This window comes from Carlito syrichta, unplaced genomic scaffold, assembly GCF_000164805.1.
Source record: "Carlito syrichta isolate Samal-C Ts95f unplaced genomic scaffold, Tarsius_syrichta-2.0.1 Scaffold303038, whole genome shotgun sequence".
Taxonomy (NCBI): Eukaryota; Metazoa; Chordata; class Mammalia; order Primates; family Tarsiidae; genus Carlito; species Carlito syrichta.
Genome location: NW_007247134.1, coordinates 295,031 through 320,344, shown reverse-complemented (window position 1 = coordinate 320,344; position 25,314 = coordinate 295,031). Strand labels below are relative to the sequence as shown.

Below are 25,314 nucleotides of genomic sequence, written 5' to 3'. Positions count from 1 at the left end.
CTTAATTGTCAGACCTTGTATATTAACCACTAGGCAACTACAACTCCTGAAGAGTTTGTCTGTTTCTTTGGACTTGTAAGAACCTTCTTATCTAAAATTTATACCTCTAGGATCCTACTCAGTCTGGGAGAATGTCTAGAAATGTAAGAGATACCCTCCTCATAAGCAGAATACCGTTAGAAAGGTCATCTTGGAAGCCACAGATTCCACAAACACAGACGAGAACATTTTCCACGGGAAATGTTATTTCACATACTTTCTTCCGGTTAAGCTTACTTGTGACGCCTTTTAATGAAGCCCAGCTTGCTCCTGATGGCCAGAGAGCACTATAACCTTCCACATACATGTCAGGAAGTTTTTTTATGGGCCCTTGATCAGTTTTTAAATGTTACCAAGCATTTTATTTACTTAGTCGTTAAAAACCGAAATAGAAAAGACAACGTTTCAAGTGTAAAAATAATAGAGAAATGGTCTTTCAATGTTGTGTTTCCTTCAATGCTTTGTTTCATTTTAATGCATGTGTTTCCCATGTTAATGGAAAAGGCATCTGGCCTGCGTGTAATACATGGAAGTGGGACCACAAGGTATGAGGGACTAAAACACACCACTTTAATGGTGGTTTGTTAACCTTGAGATTGAATCACTGGACTTCCCTTGGGTCTGTAATCTACTACTGAGCTCCAATTGACTGTCCCCTTCGCTACCAGGTGGGAGCTCTAACTGGCAGGCTGATTTGGTTAGGATCTGTTTCTTCCTTAGGGAGAAGTCAAAGTCATTCTATCTGCCTTTAAATCCACTGATCTAATCAAGAGGGCTTGAAACTTATAACCGAGAGAGAGGAGAATGTATACCCAGCCACAAGAAATTAACTGGATGCTGCAAAGGATATCAGGTATGTCATGGTGAAACAGACAGATAACAGAGGAAGCTCCCAAGAATTCCAGGGAGGAAGAAACTCAGGGAAAGTAGTTAAAAACCAACTTGGGATTTTAAAGAAGGGGATTTTCCTTCATATATGAGTTTGAGAGATGAGACTTAACAAAGAATATGGCAATGGAAGGTTGTATGCTTTCCCCAAATATAAACACTTAATAAAAATGCTGGTATAAGTATCAAAATGTAGTGTAAGTATCAAAAACTGATTCTAAAGTTTGTATGGAGGAAAAAAACCACCCAGAATAGCCAACACACATTGAAGGAGAAGAACCAAGTTGACCTCAGGACTTTTTATTATAAAGCTACAGTAATCAAGACAAGAGGGTATTGGTAAAAGAACAGACAGGTTGACCAATGGAATGGGACAAACAGCTCAGAAATAGACCCACAGAAATATAATCAACTGATCTTTGACAAAAAAACAAAGGCAGCACAATGGAGAAAATATAGCCTTTTCAATAAACACTGGTGGAACAACTAGCATCCATGTGCAAAAAGAAAAGCTAATCTAGAACACAGATCTTACGCCCTCAAAAATTAAGTCAAAATAGATCACAGACCTAAATGTGAAACACAAAGCTATAAGACCACATAGAAGACAATCTAGATAACTTTGAATATGGCAATGACTATTCAGATGGAATACTAAAGGCATGCTCCATTAAAGAGATAATAGATAGACTGGACTCAATTTAAATTAAAAATGTTTGCTCTGCAAAAGACAATATCAAGAGAATGAGGAGACTAGCCACTGCCTGGGATAAAAATACTTGCAAAAGATACATCTGATGAAGAACTATTATTCCAAATAAACAAAGAACTCTTAAAACTCAACAGTAAAGAAATAAAAGCCGGGCTCGGTGGCTCAGCCTGTAATCTCAGCACTTTGAGAGGCTGAGGTGAGTGGATTGCCTGAGCCCGCGGGTTCGAGACCCACCTGGGCAACTTGGCAAGACCCCATCTCTACAATAAATCAAAAATTAGCTGGACGTGGTAGCGCACGCCTGTAGTTCCAGCTGCTTGGAAGGCTGAGGCGGAAGGATCGCCAGAGCCCAGCAGGTTGAGGCTGCGGTGGCCGGGAGTGGCCACTGCACTCCAGTCTGGGTGACAGAGTGAGACTCCAACTCAAAAAAAAAAAAGAAAAAGAAAATAACCTAGTTTTAAAATGGGCAAAAGACCTGAACAAATTATTATTCCAAATAAACAAAGAACTCTTAAAACTCAACAGTAAGAAAATAATCTAGTTTTAATATGGGCACAAGACCTGAACAAACACCCCACCAAAGAATATTTGGGGGGAACCCAAAAAAATAGAATTTATTTATTTTAAAAATTGTGTATTTATTCTTACATGTTTAAAATTCAGTCACCTTCAAAGTACTCTCTGTTTGATGCAATATACCTATGAGACAGTTTTTCCACAGCACAAAACAGTTTTTAAATGACTTTAGTGCATCTACCATTTTTTGTTTCACCTCTTCCACATTGGCAAAACGTTTCCCTTTGAGGACTTTTTTCATCTGAAGAAACAAAAAAAACTTGGGGCAAGACTGAGTAAATAGGCGATCATGCTGTTTTGGGTCAAAAAACTGGTGAATATCCAGCACAGTGTGGACAGGTGCACTGTCATGGTGGAAGAACCAGTCACCTGTTTGCCACAACACGGGACATGTCTTCTGCAAATTGTGACACAACCTTCTTAAAGTTTCTAGATTAAAAATTTTAAACGTTTAATCCAGAGGAACAAATGTTAAGAGTACTACAAGGTCTGCCCTCCAAAAGATAATTCTGGGTTTTTGGGGGTCCTCTCTCATATATAGATGGCAAAAACATATAAAAATACTCATATATTCAACACCATTAAAGGATAGCAAATTAAACAATGAGATATCACAACATACCTATTAGAATGGCCAAAATCCAAAAACACTGACAATACCACGTGCTGACAAGAATGTGAAACAGCAGAAACTTTCATTCATTGCTTGTAGGAGTACAAAATGGCATGTCCACTGTAGAAGACACTTTGGCAATTTCTTACAAAACTAAACATACTCTCACCTTATGACGCAGCAATTACACTCCTTGGTTTTTACCCAAATGAGCTGAAAACTCATGTCCACACAAAAGCCTGTACACGGATGTTCCTAGCATCTTTATTCACAACTGTTAACACTTGGAAGCCACCAAGATGTCCTCTAGTGGGCAAATGAATAAATAAATGTTGGAATACCCAGACAACGGTGCTAAAAAAAGAAATGAATATCAAACCATGAAAAGACATGGAACAACTTTAAATGCTTATTACTAAGTGAAAGAAGCCAGCCTAAAAAGGCTACAGACTGCATGATTCTAACTATATGACATTCTGGGAAAAGCAAAACTATAGAGTCAGTAAAATGATCAGTGGTTGCCAAGGGTTGGGGGTGGGGTGGGATGAACAGAGGGTACACGGGGCATTTCTTAGGGCAGTGAAACTACTCGGTATGACCCTATAATGGAGAATACATGTCATTCTACATTTGTCCGAACCCATAGAATGTCCAGCACCAAGAGTGGGTCCTGATATAAACTCTGGACTTTGGGTGGTGTTGATGGGTTAATGTAGGTTCACCAATGGTAACAAATGTACCATCCTGGTAGGATGTAGCCAGTAGGGGCAGTGTCCATGGGGGGGCAAGTTGGAAATCTGTGTACTTTCCACTCAGTTTTGCTCTGAACCTAAAACTACTCTTTAAAAGTCGACTAAGGAAGCCGGGCTCGGTGGATCAGACTGTAATCCTGCACCTTGGGAGGCTGAGGTGAGTGGATTGCCTGAGCCCACGGGTTCAAGACCCGCCTGGGCAACTTGGCGAGCCTTCATCTCTACAATAAATCAAAAAATCAGCCGGGCGTGGTAGCGCATGCCTGTAATTTCGGCTACTCGGAAGGCTGAGGTGGAAGGATGGCCGAAGCCCAGCAGGTCGAGGCTGCTGTGGCCGGGAGCGGCCACTGCACTCCAGTCTGGGTGACAGAGTGAGACGCCAACTCAAAAAAAAAAAAAAAGTCTATTAAGGAAAACACCCTGCAGTATGGAAGCTAAACACCAGTAGGGAAATCACGAAGCCTGAGAGGAGGCGTGTGGTGGAGAGTTTGGTGTTGGACTGAAGGGGAGAGGAAGCCCAGAGGGAATCCTGCAACAGAAGACCTGGTCACAGCACACGTGGAGGTTGTATTCATTCCCATCCTGGCATGGCACTGGTGCAAAGGCAAGGTTCAGCGTAAAGGGGTTTCTGCTCTCCCGCACCATCCTGACACTCCACGTGACTAAAAGCAGGGGCTCTGGGAAAAATGTCTCTGTCATGGGATACATCTGCAACCGTGTAAGCAGGCAGATCTAAAAATCTGAGAAAATGGCCAGGCACAGTGGCTCACACCTGTAATCCCAGCACTTTGGGAGGCAGAGGCGGGAAAATGGCTTGAGCCCAGGAGTACAAGACCAGACTAGATGACAGAGAGAGGTCTTGTCTCTACAAAAAAATTAAAAAGTTAAAATAGCCCGGTACGGCAGTGCATACCTGTAGTCCCAGGTACTCAGGCGGCCAAGGCGGGAGGTTTGCTTGAGCCCAAGAGGTCGAGGCTGCAGTGAGCTGTGATCATACCACTGCACTCCAGTCTTGTGCAACAGAAATCCTGACTCAAAAAAAAGAAAGAAAAAATCTGAGAAAATATGGGGAGAATTTCATGGCCAAAAACAACAGGGAAGAATGTTCAAGAGGATTGGGAGACTTTAGTTAATTAATTCTAAGCATTCAACCTCAAGTGATCTTGAGGAAGAAAGAGTAACGCCCTGATTAAATCCAGGCATCCAATAAAGCCTTGACCTGCCTTGACGCTAATTCTGGAGAGAGGGAAACTGAGTTTGAGTTGGCTACAGACTCCCAATGTTTACAGGATTGAACCTCCGTATGACTCCCAACGCCTCCTTCTATCCCACCTCACCCCTACTTCACCCCATACAGCTCATTTAAAACAGAAGGAAGCTGCTGAGTTCTGGATGGTGATGGATGGATCTCTGCCCAGAATTTCAGGATAAGACTCAACTGACTGTCAGGTGCCCCCGGGTCAAAGGTTACTTTGGACTAGCTGCTCCCATAGAAACCAGATGACATTCATTGAGAGGTTAGCATCCATTTGGTGTGGGAAAGGGTGGCGACAGAATGGCACATGGATACTGCACATTTCTGTTTTTTTCCTATCGTCCAGTCTGAAAATAACTTCATGAAGATGAGAAGAAAGACATGAACCACCAAGCATCCTAATCACATTTCTTCCCAACTAATTTGTGCAGACGTCTGTTTCTTGGTGGTTCTCGGTTCTGGCTGCACATTCATTACCTAGGGAGTTTTTAAAGTGCAGACACCCAGGCTTGCTTCCCTAATTTAAAGATCCTTCTACCTTGCTTACTTAGAAAGGTTGGACTTCTTCCTCTTCCCAACAACGCCTCATTCGCCAGCTGTGCTTGGGACAAGGACAGGTCCAAAATCTTAAGAGAGAGGCAGTTTAGTGACCCCAGTCTGGTTGTTGGAGTGTTTGTGTGCACGCGTGCTCGTACAGACACCTGAAGCTGTGGTTTTCTAGTATTTGCATAATATTAATACACTGTCAAAGGGGAAAGTTGTGGAATACCAGGGGTAGGGCCTGTGGGTTAGGAAATCTGAGATTCTACCATGAATCTCTTGGAAAACTTGAAGCTTATCCTAGAGTAGAAACCCTCCAGTTTTGATGGAAACCTAAATTGATATTAAACACAGTATAGCAAGCACAGACCCTTGTGGACTGTCCCTACGGCTGGTGGCATCCTGAAATCCTTGCTTTTTTTTTTTTATAGTTCATCTGTTCCCTTCTCAGTGGGTGTTGCCTGTTTGGCCTGTGTCTACTGGAAGCACTCTGCTTTGATACTTCTCAGCTATTGTGGAAAAGCAGTTGCCCAAGATGTGAAACACCTGTCCCATGAAGATCCAAAAACTCCCAGGAAGACGTTCTAGCCAATGACTAACTGCAAGCAAGCTGGATGTTGCAGTCTAGGTTCCTGTTAACATGTTCCAGACGTGGAGGCTGCCTCTAAGACCCCCAGGTAAAAGAACTTCCCTCCAACCTTAACTGCCGTCATTTCCATTTTATAAGGACCGATAGCTTCGAAAAGGTCAAAAGAGATCTTTGTCGCTGAAATCCACAATTCAATGGCACTGACTGAGCCATATCAGGGCTCTTGGGTGTCTTTGTAAAGTTCATTTCAGAATGTGAGGCACGTCCAAAGAATTACCAAAAAGCTGAGCCAGGCTAAGAGCTTCTGTAAAGTTTATATTAACCGACTACAGAGTCCCAAAAAGATGATAAAATAATGAAGTTTTGACCCAGCATTTTGAAATGCCATTTTTAGTTAAGAGAAATCCATTTTTCTTAAGAAAGCAGTTCACTAAAGGACACAGTGAATAATGTTTTTAGAAAGTATGTCGTCAACCGTTTTTTCTTTCACTTTGCTGACCCCCACAGATGGGGTCCTATTAAGGGCAAGCTACTCCCAGTGGGTCACTCCTGTCAGGTACCCACTCAGGAACAGCAACCATGCAGGTGTGCACAGGTCTACACTGAAAAGGAAAACGCAAGTAATGATGGGGACCGTCTCTTGAGCGAATACTGTGTGCATGTCAGGGACAGGCCGACTTGGTAAGTGCAGGTCTTATCCTCCCCCTGAGACTGGGGGAAGTTAAGTGACTTGCTTGAGGCCACGTCGGTGACTAAGGGACTTTCAGGGATCCTAAATTCTTAGATCAGAATTGAACAAACCTAAAACTATCAGGTAGATGCGTGGGTTTTTTCTTTGTTGTTTGTTTTTAGCCTTCTTCCACAACATGAAGCAAAGAGTAAGTTTTGACTGAAAATGCCAGCATCATAGCGTTTGGGAAAATAACATTTTTGTAAGACTAAAGAGTGTGTTGTAGAGCCTCACTGGCCTCCTTGTTATTCCTCTAACACTTCGCCCTGCAAAGGATGGTCTGGGTAGCGGCATCAATGTCCCTCTAGGAGGGGGTTAGAAGTGCAGAGTTCAAATCCAGGAGTCGACCATACTCAGTGATCGATCACAGAAACAAAGAACAGAGTTCTCACTCATAAGCGGACCTTGAACAATTATAATGCTATAAGAAAGCAATTGGCAGTAGTGGAAAACTGTCGGGGGGGTGGGATTGGCAGTTGAGGGAAACTGCCAGGGGAGGGAGGGGCATACCTCATCCACAAGGGGACCTGCATGATCAGTGTTTATATACCTAACCCTGAAATGTACCCCCACATCTTTATAATAAAAATTAAAAAGAAAAAAAAAAGGTGGGATTGTCAATCAATAAACAAAAGAAAGAAATGCAGAGTCTCAAGCCCCGCCCCAGTCGGAATCAGTGGTGAACACCAGGCCGGTGGTCTGCGGCTCCTCAAAGCTCGAGGAGAAGTGCCCTGGCCTGCTGGTAGCATCCGTCCCCAGGGCTCCTGCCCTTGCTGTTCCCACGTGCTGAAATGCCTCTCCCCAGACTTGCATGCCTCTCTCCCTCTCATTTTTTTGAATTCCACTTGCCATCGCCTCCTGGGGGAAGCCTCCCCTGAGTTCTGTCTGGAAAGCAGAGTCACCTCTATCCACCCATGCTGTTTTGTCTCTCCTCATGGCCATGATCACCATCTCCCACTCCACCGGAAGCTCCCCCAGGGCTGGGACTGGGCTCCTCCGGCACCTGAGACAGCGGCTGGGAGAAATGTGCTCAGTAAATATTGGAATGCAAGACTATTTTACGCACAATACTTACACACCCAATGCAAATGTCTAATTTAATGGTGGAGATCCCTGGAAAAATGGAAAGGGGAGACTGAGGAAAGGGACTTTTCTAGTTTTTGCGATTTTCACCCTTTTCCCTTCTGTGGTTTTTGCAATTTCTCAAAGGTGTATGCACCGATTTTATCATTTATTAAACACTTTTCAAATCATTTCACAAACCATCTTAACATAGCACACCACAAAAAAGTAGACTGCATCCCTTCTAAAAGGTTTTAGACTTTATTATCAGGTTATACTTTAACAAATAAGAAACCATCTCCTTTTTTTTTCTCAGAAATGCCACTTTATTAAGAATTTTACTTTTGAAACACAGACATCACAACGATCCACGTGGACTGAGCATGTACCCACCGGCAGGCTAGGCCCATGAGTGGCCTGCCTGTTTCTGGAAGCGGCGTAGACCCTTGTCTGTCACAATCGGCAGAGAGACTGAGCAAATTCAAATCAGAGTCCACAAAAGAAAGCCATCTCTACTGACGGATCATTTATTTGGACAAGACAGAAACATCCCCACACTGTTTCTTTTTATACAGGAAATGAAACATTTCAAATATATTAGTTTTTCTCTTTTTCAGCAGATTCATTTCAATCTGGCCCCAGGAACTGCTTCTCATTTTAGGATTCACGTTTTAGTAGCACATACGCTCCCATTACTGCCAAAAGAGCATACTGTAAAGACAACACAATGGAAAGTTACTGTGAGGTCCACAAATACAACTGGTCTAGCGATGTATTCAGATGAAGTCTGCTCAAACTGGGCTGAGGACAGAATCAAAAGGTGACCTCTTGCTCCCATGCCACATTATGGTAAAAAAAAAAAAAAACCCAGAGCATATTGATAGACTAAAGATTAAACACCTGACAAACACATCTAATGAAGTGCTTCTCCCTGTGAAGGTTTTCTATTGTTTTTCTGGGGATTTAAAAAAATATACAGACACCATTTGGAAGTCGGGGTAAGCATGATTGGGTTTACGGTACTATTTTTGTATGTCTGAAATTTTCCATAATAAAAAACAACAACTATATGAATGCCATTTTAGAATATACTGTGAACACAAATGGTGAAAGTGCTATTTTAAATAATTAATTTAAATGTTGATACTTTAAATGATTGTTAATTTGTAGTTAATTACAATTACTCTGCAGAAAAATTAATGGCAAAACATTTTGAGAAGACTGGATCTTGGGTTGTACAAGTAAAAGCTCCAGTATTTAAAAAACTAAATACACAAAAATTCTTACCTTGAATTTTGGATAGTCATTCATTATGATGGTGACCATACCGACATATGGTAAAAACCTAAATTGTGGAAGAAAAAGCAAGAAACATAAAAATTGTTTATAATATGATGACAGCAACATCTGAAAACACCATAAATCAGCCTTAGGAAACAAATCTTACATGGAAATGCCTCTGATTGGGGACAATATTTACACCTATCTCAAGAAGCTCTATTAGTGAAGAACATCAGAGCTAACAGCCAGGGTGAATTTCTTAAGTGGGCACAGGACTTGAGCTAGTGATGCTACTTGTTGTCACTTGCCACTATTAAAATAACTAGTCAAGCCATCTGTATAAACAGAATAGACAACTTTCACGAATCTAGTTCTTATGTTTTTTAGGAGATTCAGATAACCTACATAAAAACTTCTGTTAGAAAAACCTTTTAAAGCACATGGATAATTTAAAGTATCATCATTTTTGCTTCCCTGTGTTTTTGAGATGCAGCAAACAAGTTTACTGGGCCGTGAATACCAATGTGAATATCATAACTTATACTCGAGATGATCATGATCCCAGAGAGAATGTCCAGCATACAAAGCAGTCAATGATTGTGCTGACAGAATGAAAAGCAGTAAGTAACCAGATTGACCCAGGCCTCAGCCATCTCTGCAAGTGAAACAAGATAACACACACCATGCCCTCCAATCTTAGATAAATCAGTAACTCCGACCTCTCTCTTATCCAAAGCCTTTCAGCAGAGTGTCTGGAAAGACAGGACTGACTAGTGGGGGCCCTCCTGGGCTCGCCAGAAACAGTCAAGTGGAAATGCAACGGAAAAAAATGGTTAAAAGGGTAGGAAGGGGTATAGGTACCTCTTAACAAAGTTAAACCTCAGAAAACGGTAGCTCCGATTTTAGGAGCAGGTGAGATTTAGATGAGATAAAAAGAAAATATTTCTAACAAGTGTTACACATCAAAAGTGTCCCCGAGGGAGGAGAAGATTCTCTTTTTGGGGTTTTTTAATGAGAAAATACACTCTCTGCTGTATAATTATACAAACATGAATGTTAAGATGTGCTGCCAGGCACGGTGGCTCATGCCCACAGTCCCAGCGTCTTGGGAGGCCGAGATGAGAGGACTGCTTGAGCCCAGGAGCTTGAGACCAGCCTGTGGCAACATAGAGAGACCTCGTTAAAAAGTAAACCAGGCATGGTGGCACGTGCCTGTAGTCCCAGCTACTTGGGAAGATGAGGTGGAAGGATCACCTGAGCGCAGGAGGTCGAATCTGCGGTGAGCCACAATTGTGCCACTGCACTCCAGCCTGGGCAACAGAGTGAGACCCCAACTCAAAAAAATTTTAAAATGGCCGGGCGCAGTGGCTCATGTCTGTAATCCCAGCACTTTGGATTGGGAGGCCAAGGTAAGCAGATTGCCTGAGCCCATGGTTCAAGAACAGTCTGGGCAACTTGGCGAGACCTCATCTCTACGATAAAAATCAAAAAATTAGCCAGGCGTGGTAGCGCGCATCTATAGTTCCGGCTACTTGGAAGGCTGAGGCGGAAGGATCGGCTGAGCCCAGCAGGTGATGCTGGGGCGGCTGTGAGCATGCCACTGCACTCCAGCATGGACGACAAAGTGAGACTCCAACTCAAAAAAATAAGTAAATAAAAGATTTATCATGGAACTGTTTTTAGTCATGAAAAATAAATAATCTAAATGTCCTCCAAAAGAGGATAGGTTAAATAAGCCATGATTCTCAACAGGAGGCAGCCATTAAAATAGAATAGATTGGACACAAAGAGTTATTTCTAGCTTACTGTTGGGTGAAAAAAATCAAATTCTTCTAGATAAAATTATATAAACACATACACATGTGTACAGGCACAGAGAGTACCTACAGCGTTCACCAAAATGTTAAACACTGGTCATCTCTGGGAAGACTCCTTCTAATTGTTATTTAAGAGGCATAAATAACTAATCTCCAGGTGAGAATTTAAATAGAATTAAACTCATGATATAGATTATATCATTGGAATCAGTTTTAGATTTTAGGCCTTTAGGAAGTTCTGAGTTTCATTTAGTCTTCACAATACAAACTAAAACAGCTTAGAACTCTCCTGACAGATCATATTGGTAATAACCGAGTCTATTATCCTACACATTCCATTTCTTTTTTCTAAATGTTTTCTGGCTTCTGGCCCTCTCATATAACTCAGAGCAAACCCTCACCCCCTGGCTCTGCCCACCACGTCCTTCTTCTCGAGCCAGTTCTGGCCTTCCTTGTACAAGCCTCTGTCGTCGACTTCATTATTATCACCTTTAGTCAGAAACTTGATGTCTCCATTATCTCTGGAAAACAAAACAATGTCCTCTCAAAAATTATTTTCAGCACATAATCATTTTTTAAATATTCATCTACCCAAGACTTTACTGTCAGACATGAGCATTTAGAAAAGCAGTCAAAGATAACTTGACCTTCCTTTGGTCTAAGACAAATGCTTACAGATAACCATTCAATTGAAGCACAAATCTAATGACAATTTTGTAGACTTAAATTCTGAAACACTCAAGTAACCTAGACAACCAAAAAGCATGGTCAAGCACAAGGGCAATGATTTGCTTCCAGCACCGCATCCAATAAAGAATTACTTTTCACCTCATTTCTTCTTGAAATGAAGAAAAAACTAGAACCTACCTTATTTTTAATAATAATAATAAAAAAAGAGAATCAGTGTCATTCTTCAGTGGGCAAAATCATATAAATAACTACCATGTAATTCTTTCATTATAGACTCATAATACTTCAAAATATTGCAGGACAGTGAACTTTTCCAGGCTTATTTTAGTTATTTGCCGCAAGTCAGACTAGGCCAGAAGACAAAACATGAGGCTGACTTAACAAGCTGTGTTGGACTTGAACTGTCTTCACTCCTTCTCAGTCCTCTGGGCCAACTGTTAATGTGGATCATATTCCTCTTCACTCTAGAGATAAATTTGGTTCTCAATCATACAGACTTGAGCACAAGGTAATTTAAATGCAAGTGTGCTCTTAGCTGTCCTCAAACTTAGTTTTCCTTGCCAAATGCAGAATGTGTCAATGCATCATCTCCCTCGTCACTGAGCATAGTGGTATGAAGTCTAATTTGCAAGGAAACAAGAATCATAAATGGCATAAAACCAGTGTGTTGCAAAGGCATGTGGGATTAACTTTAAACATTCTAAACTGCTGCTCAGAGAGCCTTGACACTAGAACACAATATTGTGGTATTATGGAGCTACAGACAGGGTCTTCTTTCAATAAGACAAATGAAAAAATGCAAAAAGAGCAAGCTGATTTGCAGCCCTGATTGTTTAGGAAATCAAGAGCGTAAAAATTCTGACAGTCTCACATAATTCATGCAAATTACAGCAAATAATCATCATTTCCTCAACTTTGAACAATTTATCATCTTTAGAAATTATTTTTAAATCAGGTGAGCGTACTGTCACATTATAACTGAGTATGCTTCTTTCTCAGTAGGCTAACAAGGGACACCAAGTAACCTGTTAGCACAACGCCAGTATAGTAACACAATCGGAAACTGGATTGTTCTGTTTAGAGAATACTAAGTGAATCTTGTAAGTATCAACATCTTTGAGAAACACCTTGAAGAAGTTGTGAATGAAATGTTAACATTTTCACTAATCAATCATGTGAAGTGCTCTCTCGTGGAAACTGTATATGTTTGAGCTAGAAGTAAACGTTTCTGTTTTCTAAAAAGGGTCTTTGTGAGTAAGCCATCACCGGTACTTAAGAGAAAGGTGAGGCTGTTTGTAGGGAAAGATATGCAAGGCCAAATCACTGGAGGAGTTGGGGACAGGAATTCTTATCCATTCAGGGCTAACAGTACTGTTGAGAATGCCACCTTGGCCAAAGTGACACAGAGAAACAACCAACTTTTCTGCATTTGAGAAAATAATTTTCGAATCACAATAATCCTGTGACAAAGTGATTTAATTTTCTATGTGCTCCTTAACAACTAACATGTTATAATAGTTACACCTTATATATGTGCAGCAATTTAAGTTTTCAAAGTGCTCTAGTAAATATTAGCTCATTTAATTCTCATAGTTACTCTGTGAGTTATTGTGGGTAAAATATTACCACTCCCGTCTCACAGAATGAATTAAATTGCTGGCCTAAAGCCAACTAGTCGGTAGACAGCAAAACAAGAAACGCAATCCAGTGCTTTGACTACTTTCTAATTAACCATGAGAACTATTTACTGAAAGTTTACAAAACCCCAAAGAAGTAAAGCCTCTTTACTTTTCATGAACTTTGATGACTCTGTGAACTATTGGAATGTCTCGTCCTTCAACTTTAAAAACAACGATTTCACCAGCTCTAATGGGATCTTCCCGGAAATTTGTGAGGAACAGGAGGTCTCCCCTGTGAAATGCCGGCTCCATGCTGCCACTGGAAAGAAGCACAAAATCGACATCAGCGTTACCCTGTGCCCAAAAGGCATTAAGAATAAAAACAGCAGTTAGGGCAGAAACTCTCATCAACAGTCAAGTCTCAGGAGCTATAAAACAAGCCACAGTGGCTTCCTCCTGACTGCTCAAGTGACAACAGTATGTGAAAAAGGAAACAATTTCTACTTAGACCTAAGTTTGAAATGGGCACGAGTAGGACTCTCTGCAGTCTGTAGTAGGTAGGAAAAGAACCGAGAATAATGTGGACTCTGCAGTTAAAAACTGCCCATTTTTAGCTTTAAAAACAGTCTCGCACCCGGTATTTTCCTTCAGAACTCTTACAACTGGTCGATACTCTAGGGCGATCTTTGCTGTTTACAGTGTACCCCCAGTTCCTGGGTACTGCAACACTGCTCAAGGAATGTGGAACAGACAGGTGAACACGCCGAGGGAGCACGATCTGCCCAGAGCCAAGCTGAGGGTGGGGGTAACATTTGAACCCAAATCTTTTGCTCCTGAGGCATCATCCTTTCCATCATGCTCTACAAAAAACCATTCCTAACAAGCATTGACTGGTTGTCATGTGGAAGGTGACACCAATTTAAACACACGCCACAACAATCTTTTGTGTAAACAATCTCCCAGATACTAAAATGTAAACAACCCATTGTGTATATTCTCACTTTGTTTTAATTAATGAGAAAATAATGAAACCTAGGAATAAGGCTTGACCGGGGCTGTGCGATCAAGGATAAGCGAGTAATGGCTGTTGGATAGGAAGAAAGGGGAGACAGGACCAGGATACCACAGCCAGGTGGAACCCTGAAGGGAACGTGGCTCCCCACGGGAGCACCCCAAGCAGCAGCCCTCTGCTCCTCCAGCCCTGGCCCACCTTGAACGTCTTGGCAGGCGCAGGAGGCAGCAAGGAAAAACGCAGCCAGGCACAAAGTACCTGCTTACAGGTTCATGTGTAAGTGAAACAGTGCCACTAAACATGGAAATGGATCCAGCATGCAAAAACAAGAAATCTCGATAAAAAGGGAGAAAGGGCTGGAAAAGAACTGGCTAAGAGAGACAGAAAGAAAATATCTGAGTAAAAACAATTCTAGGGGCCAGGCGCGATGGTTCACACCTGTAATCTCAGCACTTTAGGAGGCCGAGGTGGGAGGACTGCTTGAGCCCAGGAATTCGAGACCAGTCTGCACAACATAGTGAGACCTGGTCTCTAAAAGAAAATTTAAAAAATAGCTAGATATGTTGGCACACGCCTGTAGTGCCAGCTATTCAGGAAACTGAGGAGGGAGGCTTGCTCAAGCCTAGGGGTTTGAGACTATGGTAAGCCATGATCGTGCCACTGCACTCCAGTCTGGGCAAGAGAGAGACACCAACTCAAAAAAAGGGGAGGTTTCTGTCCTCCAACCCGGAATTTTTATTTTGTCTTCTTCTGAAAATAAAATAAAATTGCTTCAGGGTTTTGTTTTCTTTTTAAAAACAATAGCTAAAATAAAATGCTTAAGATAATTTCTTTACTGACATCTTATCTTTACTCCTTAATAAAATTCCTAAACATACACAAAGGGAAAGTGTGGAAATACACAATGGGAAGCCATCTGGATCTGAAGCTAGGCAGAGCCTCCTGCACAAGCCAGAGGCAGAAGAGTGCCCCGGAGTTTGGCCCCAAGGTAAGAGGGCTTCCCCAAGGCCATACATCGCTCAGGGATGTCAATGATTTACGTTGACAAATCAAACTGCGTTAGCACTATAAAGGATACTTCAAATAAAAAGTCCCTAGGTATAGCCATTTCACAATGACTTCAGAGTGCAAGTGTGTCACTGTGATTTGAGGAAAGCCCGGGCATCTCAGATTTCATATTGACTCTGCTGAAACTGCAAGATGCTTATGCCTTGGCCTTGCAGGCCTCAGCTTCCTTATCTGTTAGGCGAGGGAGCCCATCTAAACTTGAGGTTTTAAATTCCTTCTTCTTTTTTAAAGTCTTAAAATCCTTCCTTCAAATGAAATCTTTCTGGGAAGTATAACCACAAAGAACACACAGAGCTGTCACAACTAAAGTCAGGCTAAGGGGTCAGGAATCCTTGAGCGTGGGCCCCTTCTCCCTTCTAACTTATCCGCTGGAATCCCAGGGGACTCTCCAAGCACAGGGTGAACACCAGTGAATCAGAGGTTCCCTCAGTTCTGCTGTATGACATGCTACCCTCAGACTTCCACATTCATGAAAACTCTGTATCTCTAGAAGTGTGCCCTTGTCACACAAGGGCAGCCTGGCGAAGCATGGGTCATGGCTACAGCCCCGTGGCATAGTGGCAGGGCCCAGTGGAGGGAAAGGGCACTGGCTTGGGTGCCGGGAGCCCTGTGCGCTGGCCTTGGCTCCTGTACTGGTCAGCTGTGACTCTGCCCAAGTTACCGCTACAGCCTACCATGCCATCTATAAAACAACAGACAGAGTCAGCGATCTAAGACACACTCGACAGAAAGCATCTTGGTTCCCAAACGCAGTTATTTGATTTCAAATTGACTGTTAAGTTTTTCCCCTTGGATAACTCTATGGCTGCATGAAGTTAACTCTGGTATCAACTTTTCTAAAATAAACATGCACTACTGTTACAGGCATAATAATTTCACAAAAGACAGTATCCATCTATACCAGAATTACTGAAGAAGCTTGAAAAAGACTAGACACAATGCTAAGCACCCAGGATACACATTCCCTGCCTAAATGGTACAAAGAAAACCAAGTAACATTTTTTTTTTTTTGAGTTGGAGTCTCACTCCGTTGCCCAGACTGGAGTGCAGTGGCCGCTCCCGGCCACCGCAGCCTCGACCTGCTGGGCTCCGGCGATCCTTCCACCTCAGCCTTCCAAGGAACCGAATCTACAGGCATGCACTACCACGCCGGCTAATTTTTTTTATTTATTGTAGAGATGAGGTCTCGCCAAGTTGCCCAGGTGGGTCTCAAACCCGTGGGTTCAGGCAATCCACTCACCTCAGCCTCCCAAAGCACGGGATTACAGGCTGAGCCACCGAGCCCGGCTCCAAGTAACCTTTTAAAGTTAGTTATGTTCCGCTTGTACACTAATGCATTAATACCATATTATTAAATTGTCATTTTAAGTGGATTAAACGCGCTAGCATCAACATGATTAAAGTTCTAAGATGCTATTAAAAAACATAAGATTTTAAGAAAAGCCAGGAAAAAAGATGCCAATAACAAAGGCTCTTACAATGTATCCAACTAAAACCCCGAATCCCATCTGTCACTCAAGGCTGCCCGGCTCCTCGGACCCAGCACCTACCTCAGAACCACCACGATGGGGCTTTCGCTGCCCGTGAGCACAATCAAGCCCTTCCATATCATAAGTGCAGAAGACACGATCATGGCAAAGTTCAACACCTGGTAATACAGCTGCAACAGAAGGGCAAACTACGTGAGAACCAACAGCAAAGCCGGAGATGCGTCATAAAATTTAGGGCATGAAACACATGCATACAAGGAGCAGAATTAGGTGGCATGTCAACTTTTGTCCATGGAGAGAGCCTTGCAAACATTGTCTCTCCGAAGTGAGAGAAATGGGAAGAAAAACAAAGCCATCGTGGGACTTGCCTCGCTAAAGCCTTGAAGAGTCTCTCGTGAGCTGTCTGGGATTTCTCTAAAGGGTTCCCCCCACTCAAGGTACCCCCAGAGCCTTCGCTGTGGACTAGTCGGACACAGTCCAGTGTGGAAATCCTGGGTCTGACCCTGATCCACTCACAGTGTGGATTCACCTTGGATGACCCATTAGCCCCATGCCAGAGACAGCCTCAAATGGATGCTTCAGAGTTCTACAGCACTGAGCAATGGGGCCAATTGCATTTGAAATTTTTATTGTGAAGCTAAGCACAAACCTTAAACACCTGGATGTCTGCTTTCCATAAATGCTTTAAAAGGAGAACAACACATATTTGGTTTTTTGTTGTTGTTGTTTTTGTTTTTAATTTTTAATCTTATTTTATTGTAGAGATGAGGTCTCGCCGAGTTTCCCAGGCGGGTCTCGAACCCGCGGGCTCAGGCAATCCACTCACCTAAGCCTCCCAAAGTGCTGGGATTACAGGCTGAGCCACGGAGCCCGGCTACAACACATATTTGTTTGGAAGCACAGCGCTCGCTACATTTGCTCTGAGAAAGGTGTAAACTGACCCGCTGCGGCTCAGCCCACCACCCTCAGGACCACCTGGCTCCCCCTTCCCTCCCACGTGGGGCGGGGCGTACATGAAGAAGCCCAGGTTCTTCCTTGCTGCACCTGCCAACCAGGACCACAGGGGGAAGCGACACGTGCCCAGGTGCCCACACCCTGTCGGGCTAGAGCGGAACCGTCAGCCCAAACATCTGCTATCCTGCTGGACACGGCAGGGACTCAGGCCACCGCAGTGCTACTCAAGACGGAAGGCCCTCAGGGCACGGCCCTCGTGCCCTCCAAAGAGGCTCCTTACTTGGGTACCTGCCTCCGCCCTCCTCTCCATACCCCAAAGGAGCTCTGAAGCGTCAGGTAGGTGGCCCATCCAACACTCTGCCGTCTCAATCCCTGGACTGACACATCTCCGGTGGCATTTCTGCCCCCCCCGGCCCGTCCACTCTCGGCAACACACTCGGGAACCCGCAGTGCTGTCCCCACGTCTCCAGTCCAGCGATCCCCCTCCACCCGGCCACCAGCCCATTCTCCCAGCATCCGTGCTCACCTGCATGTCACCCTTGTTCTGCCACGACCTCCAGCCCTTGCTTGTCTTTCCATCCTCGGCACCGGTATGCAAAGCCCCTTGCCGGGGGGTCCTACATCCCCCATCAGGCCTGGCAGCCCTCACTCCACACACCTGCTCACCTCTCCAGGGAATCAACTTCCAGACCTCTGCCTGGGGGGGCGCAGGGCAGTGAGGGAGTGCAGCTTCGTGCCCTGGTCTTATTTCTTTTAGCCCGGCCTCCAGTTCTGGAGACACCCTCCACTGAGCCTTTGAGGAGTCTGCCGCCCAAACAGTGAAGAGCTGTTCCTGGGCTCCCCCCACACTTGGGATTCTGGCTTTCTAGGTTACGCCAGTTAGCATTGCTCCATCTGTTTCCTAGCTTCTCGCGTTTGGCTGATCTTGTTTCCTTTCCTGGACTTATCTTAGAGTAACTGATGACTTTTAAAATCCCTTTACTATAGCTTGGGTGTTTTCAGAGGAAGTGAGATTAGACGAGTTAGAGCCCATCTAGGCTATTTACCAGCTTACCAGAACATCTTTTTGAAATGAACTTGAAGCCAGGACCCAGATCGCATGGCTCTGGACAACATCATTTTCCTCAAAACCCAAATTTAATTTTAACTGAGACAGAATGTGGGACTATGGACTCTTTTTGAGCACTGAATACAGTTTAAAATACTCAAAGCCTGGAGACAGGACTGAGACACTCACGAAGTGCAAATAGGGACATGCCAGGTGGCTCTACGGGGCTCTGACTCCTCAGTGTGTAGACTGTTCTTTACAGTAGTGGTTCTCAAACACTGGTGTGCATCAGCATCAGCTGGTGACATCCGAGAACTGCATTTCCAACAAGTTCCCAGGTGATGCTGAAGCCGCTGACTGGGACCACAGTATGAGAACCGCTGCTCCATGCCACTGGCTCTCAACCTCGGTAGGACCTTAGAATCATCTGGAGACCTCTGGAAGGCAGCATGCCTGGGCTCCATTCCAGACCAACAGAATCAATGGTGGGTGGGGCGCTGGCACCGTATCTCATCAACCGCTTGCCAGGTGATTCTGGCGTGCAGAGACACTTGAACCACTGGCCCACACCTCCTCCTTCCCATCATCAAGACTCTCCCACAAACCTTCCCTCCCCTCCTACTCTCCTCCAGCTTTTACACACTCTCTTCCCCTTCACGACTCTTCTCAAAAGGGCTCCTACCCCAAGTTCTCCCTGTTCACCATCCACATTCATTCCTCAGCCAGCATAAACAGTCACCAAGCTTACAGATCCAATGGACAATGGCCAGTCCTCACCTTGCCTGACCTTCCAGCAGTTTTCAACACAGGCGATCATTTCTCCAAGTCCTCTGCCTCTGCCCCCCAGAACATCACACCGACTGACCACTTCCCTTCATGTCTTCCTGCCAGTTCTTCCTCCCCTACCTGAACCTTCAAATGCTGGCATTGGTACCATCATGCTAATTGCTCCCAGTCCTGAGATTTCCAGCTACCTGCCTGCTCCGTGCCACTGGTTCTCAACCTCAGTAGGGCCACAGAAACACCTGGAGACCTCTGGAAAGCAGCATGCCTGGGCTCCATCCCAGACCAACAGAATCAGTGGTGGGTGGGAAGCTGGCACCGTATCTCATCAGCCCTTAGCCGGGTGATTCTGGTGTGCAGTGACACTTGAATCCTGAGATTTCCAGCTACCTGCCTGACACCTGCACTCGGATGTCTTTAAAGGTACCTCAGACTCAACATGCCAAATGTACCTTCTCCAAAAAGCATTCAGTGCTAGTGACCCTACTCTCAATAAATGGCATTACTCTCTGCTCCTCTGCTTGGAGCCACCCCCACCCACTCATTCTACACAATCGACCTTCTAAACATTTCAGGAATACGTGCAGTTCTCTCCACTCCCACTGGAGTGGCAAGAGCCTCCCGGGGGCTCCTGAGGTCCACACATGCCTCTTCCGATCCGTTCCCCACACTACACTCAGCGTTCTTAACAACACGGAAACCTTCTGCGAAACACACCACTGGGCAATTCCGTCGCTGTGTGAACATCATAGAGTGCACTTACACAAACCTACGTGGTCCAGCCTCCTCCACACGGTACAGCCTATTGCTCCTGGGCCACAAACCTGGACAGCATCTCACTGTACTGAATCCTGCAGGCAGGGGTAACACAAAGGTAAGTATTTGTGTGTCTAAGCTTGTAAAAACACAGGATGATAATCGTACGGGGCTACCGGCATTCACGCCGTCCGTGGTTAGCTGAAGTGTTGCTGTGTGCCCCTGACTGTACTTGATTTCATTCGCACATGTGGTCCAATACATGCCCTGCTCGGAGCCCTCTGACGTTCTCCGCTACTCTGAACTTGAAGACCAAACCTTAACACGGCTTCTAAGGCCTGCCTGATAAGCTCCCACCTGATAAGCTGCACTGACGGTTTCTGCCAGTGCTCCAAACACGCATGCTCCTTCCCATTCTGGGGCTGTCACCTGCCTAGTCCTTCTGCCCAGAAAACTCCCTCCCCGGACCTCTTCATTTACTGAGCACTCAACTCTAAGCCCAACTTTAAACATGCCTGAGGGAAGACTGCCCTGACCCGCTAGACCAGGAATCAACACACTTTTTGTGTAGAGAGCCAGACAGTAGACGTTTTAGGTTTATAAGCCACACAGTGTTTCAGCTGAAACCACTCAATGCCAGCATAGCGGGAAAGCAGCCACAGACACTTTGTAGAAGAATGAGCATGGTTGTGTTCCAATAAAAGTTTATTTAGAAAAACAAGCAGCGCCCTGTTGTTTGCCAAGCTCTGCCGCAGGCCAGCCTGTGTCTTTCTGTTATACAGTCTCACTGTATCCTGTACTTCTTTATAGCATCTGTCACCATCATAATTATGCATAAAATTACTTAACATGTCTTAAGTTCCACAAAGGCAGGAATCATAATCATTTCAGCCTTGCTCATAACTGCATTCGCATCATTCAACACGTTTGGCAAAAGATGTGTTGAATAAATAGTGACAAATTAAGCATCTTTAATATGTGGGGAGTGCAAAACAAACCAGTAGTAAGAAGCACACTAAAAACCCAACCAAAAAAAGGTAAAAGATTAAAACTATAATTTTCCATAGAAAAAACAGAAGTGGCAAATAAACATTTAAAACGTTCAAACTAATACTCCTGCCTCCCTCCTTCCCCCTCTCTTTTATTTTATGTATTTTTTATTAATTTTGCCTAGCAAATTTAGTGATTTTTTTTTAAATGCCAATACTCAGTGCGGGCAAGAGTACACTGTGATGGAAATGCAAGCTGATAGAACCATTCTGAAAGCAATTTGGCATCAGTATCAAGAGATTACTCTTGGTCCAGTAATCCCACTTCGAGGAATTCAGGTTAAAATAAAGGCAGATGGAGAATTATGGCCCAAATATATTTATGACAGCCCTAATTCTAATAATGTGGAAAAGGAAATAAATAAGTAACCATAGGGAAATGACTGCGTCGACAACGGCAGATTACACCACAACTTAAAACAATGCATAAGGAACTGTAATGGGCGCTTTCTCAACTCCATCTTCATGGTAGCGACAGTCAAGGCCGAGGTTCAGGCACCAACATGCAGCTCTTTGTCCGCACCCAGGAGCTACACACCATCAAGGTGACCCACTGGGAGATGGTCGCCCAGCCCAAGGCCCAGGTAGCCTCGCTGGAGAGCATCACCTGGAAAGTCAAACTGTGCTCCTGGCAGGCACACCCCTGGAGGTTGAGGTTACCCTGGGCCAGTGAGGGCTGGAGGTCCTGGCCACTCTGGAAGTTGCCAGCCGCATGCTTGGAGGTAAAGTCCATGGTGTTTCCTTGGGAAAGTGTGCTGGATCAAACTCCGAAGGTGGCCAAAGAGGTGAAGGGGAAAGGAAGGAGCTGGAGGGAAGAAGGGAGAGGGGGGAGGATGAGGAGGAGGAGGAGGAAGACAGGCCAGGCCAGGCCGGGCAGAGGATGCAGTACAACCAGAGTTTTGTCAATGTTGTGCCCACCTTCGGTAAGAAGAGCCCCAGTGCCAACTCCTAAGTCCCTTGCAATCCTGGCTTTCTCAAATAAAAAAAGCTACTTAGCCTGGTGGAAGGAAGGAGGGAAACTTTAACGGTATGACCAAATCTTAAAATAAGTTGAGTGAAAAACAACCTACGGTAGGAGCTCAGCAAACTACAAACACAAAGCAATGCCCCAAGAGACCGAGAAAGACTTTCTTAGGATGGCAGAATTCTGAGTTTTCTTCCTTAGACTGTTCCTTATTCTTTAAAATTCCTATGATGAACATGGATTAACTCCAAAATCTGGGGGAAGCGGGAAGTGTTTAAAGGAAGTGCAACTTGACAGACTATTATATGGTCATTAAAGTAATCATTCTGAAGAGTGTGACCAAACATGAAAACATATTCTGATATGATGAGGCAGAAAAAACAGAGTTCAAAACTGTCTCTTGCTAAATTAAAACTGTGTGAAAATATGTAATTTGAGGCAATAATGGAGGATACAGCTGAAAGTGAGGCCATAAAAAGTGAATTAAAATAACCGTTAAGGTGCTTTTTGGCAATAAATGAAAATAGGAAAATAATTATAATTCAGTATTAAAGTTACACACTTGGCTACTGTGTCAATAGCAAATTATGAAACTATCATTATATTCCCAAGACAGTGAAAAAGGAAACCAGAGAGCTAAGCAGACACTGTCAAAGTGTTGGACTCTACTACGTGAAACCATTGCTTCTAAAGAAAATCAGCCTTGCCGGTTGCATCAGTCTAGAGCAGACGTTGTTCCATAAGTTCACGTTCAGAAACTTCCCTGCCTGCTCCACTTGACTTAAAGAACTTGATAAATATACACTGTTTCATTATGAGTTACAGGTCTGATTAGGAAAGCCCCAAACCATGGTTTTAAACAAAGATTGCCATTTTTAGACTAGTTTCCAAATCATCAGCTGCCACCCTGATAAATGCAAATTATAAAATTTTGCCACTTATCGAATAAAGACCTCGTACTAAGACTATATTTTCTGGTATAGTTTTCTGTACTTGAAAAATTCATCAAGGGGAAGTAATATGAATTTCTCAAAAAATAACTTCCCTTGAGCAAGACATTTGCCTGCTAAGCAAATGGTCAAATATACAAAAATCTAACCATCAAACTAACTTCAAAACCACAGGTCGTATTTCCAATACCTTACCTTTAAGGGACCTACTAATCGAAGTCTAGGTTTAAAATCCTGGAATCCAGAAACATAATTTTGACTGAGCTACTGACAAGCTGAACGCGATTTAAAAGAATTTGCTGTTGTTCATCTTTGCCTACCAACTTTGTACACTTGGCACTCAACAGCCACAGAAGAGTTTGCAGGAAGCCCACGCTCAGTCACTGTCAACCAGAGATGAAACAGCCAATGTCTAAGAGTTTTAAGCAAGCATTTCAGACCAGATATTCTGGCTGAAAGAGCACCAGCAATGCCAGGGGCTCTATTTCTTCCTCTCTTCCTCCGTGCAGAAACAAAGAGCCCTTGTCTTGCATGTGGCTCCTGCTTTAATTAATTGTAAGCAGGGGCAGCAGAGAAAGGAAGTTCTGCTTCCAAGACTGGTGGAGCATGCAGACCTGGCAAGGTGTCACAGGGTGCTATTTGGGAGGGGGGAAAAAAGCAAAAAAAAAACCCAGCTTTTAAAAAAGGAACCAGGAGGCCGTAGACTTGAGCCTCTGAATTTTAATGACAAGACTTTCGAAACAGGTGAAACAACCAGCTCCTGAGAGGTCTTACCACTGACAGCAGGAACACAAAGATCTTTCAAAGGGCAAACCGGTTCAGGGACTGGTAACACTCATAAGAAGGCCTTCTTGGCCTTGCTTGGCTGGGTATGGTGGCTCACACTTATAATCCCAGCACTTTTGGAGGCTGAGGTAGGAGGATTACTGGAGCTCAGGAGTTTGAGACCAGCCTAGGCCACATAGCGAAACCTCAGTGCCATTAAAAATTTTTAATAATAAAAATATTTTTTAAAGACTTAAAAAAAAGGCCTTCTCTGACAGTCTGCAATTATAACCATCAGTAATCAGTACCGATTATAGAGACATTTAAAAAACTTAGCCAGTAAGACTAGATTTTTTTAAATAAAGCTCTATTTCCTGGAGGATTTTCTTGTGATCAGCATCAATGCTCAGGACATCAGCTATTGGTTTTTCCAAGCTAGTGATACTGTCTACTACAATCACCTTAATCACAGAAACTCACAGGCGCTCACCAGTTATGCACACCTACACACAAGCAGATTCCAGACACAGTTCATGAAACACAAGTCACTAAATTCTCCTAGACTACTGTACAAGTCTGAAATTCCACTTGGGGAAAAAAAAGAAGAAGCAGCTGTGCCCTGCTATGGGCACTACCCCACACCTCTATATAATGAAATAACTGAACCCGGATGCCATCAAAATCATGAGAATTAATACCTTTCTTTCAGAGACAATCAAACCCTCCCCGTAGGAAGTTCCCATTTTTCTTAGCACAACTGATTATACACAGTTATAGTATCCATCATGATATACAGGCCCCAAATAGTTCCCCCAATTTTCTACCTAGAAGCTTCAGCAATCGCATTTCTCCTGACTGAGAGGGCGTCTTGTCCAGTCTCACTCTTGCCTGATCTCGAAGAGATAAGACCCCAGAGGCAATGATGATGGCCAGCAACTGGCTAAGGAGAGAGCAAGAGAGAAGCTTTCCGATGAAGACCTCTCACAGAAGAGTGAGAAATCCACCCCAGCAGCCCAAAGACCCCGCACTAAGTGCCTCCTATATTCAGGGTGCAGACAGAATAATGGAGCCTCCAAAAGCGAGTGAAGACTTCTGGAATCCCTTTGGGAACACTGGTTCAGCCCACAGCAATGGAGCCCCACTTGTGAGCTCTCCAGGCACAAGGAGCATTATGTAGTCTCGACACAGGGTCGGGGGGCGGGGCGGGGGTAGAGAAAACGGCCCAGGCTGGGAAGAAACTGCTCTGGCTGACGTCGCTGGACAGCTCCCATCGTCAGAAAGTTCTTCCCACTCTCCTGCCTTTCCGCCACTC

At 44.0% G+C, this 25,314-nt stretch overlaps 1 protein-coding gene and 1 pseudogene across 5 annotated transcripts in view; one reads left to right on the top strand and one right to left on the bottom strand.

The window, feature by feature from the left end:
* Positions 1-8,058: 8,058 nt before the first annotated feature.
* The window catches only part of SEC11C (SEC11 homolog C, signal peptidase complex subunit), a 17,970-nt gene continuing 714 nt past the window's right edge, over positions 8,059-25,314 (bottom strand). Inside the window, exons 1-6 of one of the 5 annotated variants that reach the window (XM_008057517.2) lie at positions 18,214-18,234; positions 16,794-16,903; positions 13,333-13,482; positions 11,256-11,375; positions 9,044-9,101; positions 8,059-8,467 (exon numbers count right to left, since the gene is read on the bottom strand). In XM_008057517.2, coding sequence (XP_008055708.1) covers positions 8,414-8,467; positions 9,044-9,101; positions 11,256-11,375; positions 13,333-13,482; positions 16,794-16,903; positions 18,214-18,219 — 498 coding nt within the window. In that variant the 5' untranslated portion in view covers positions 18,220-18,234 and the 3' untranslated portion in view covers positions 8,059-8,413. Of the gene's footprint in view, positions 8,468-9,043; positions 9,102-11,255; positions 11,376-13,332; positions 13,483-16,793; positions 16,904-18,213; positions 18,235-25,314 lie in introns of those variants that run through there. The other 4 variants (XM_008057516.1, XM_021712068.1, XM_021712069.1 and 1 more) reach the window with 4 other exon arrangements.
* On the top strand, positions 21,827-22,275 carry LOC103259859 (annotated as a pseudogene).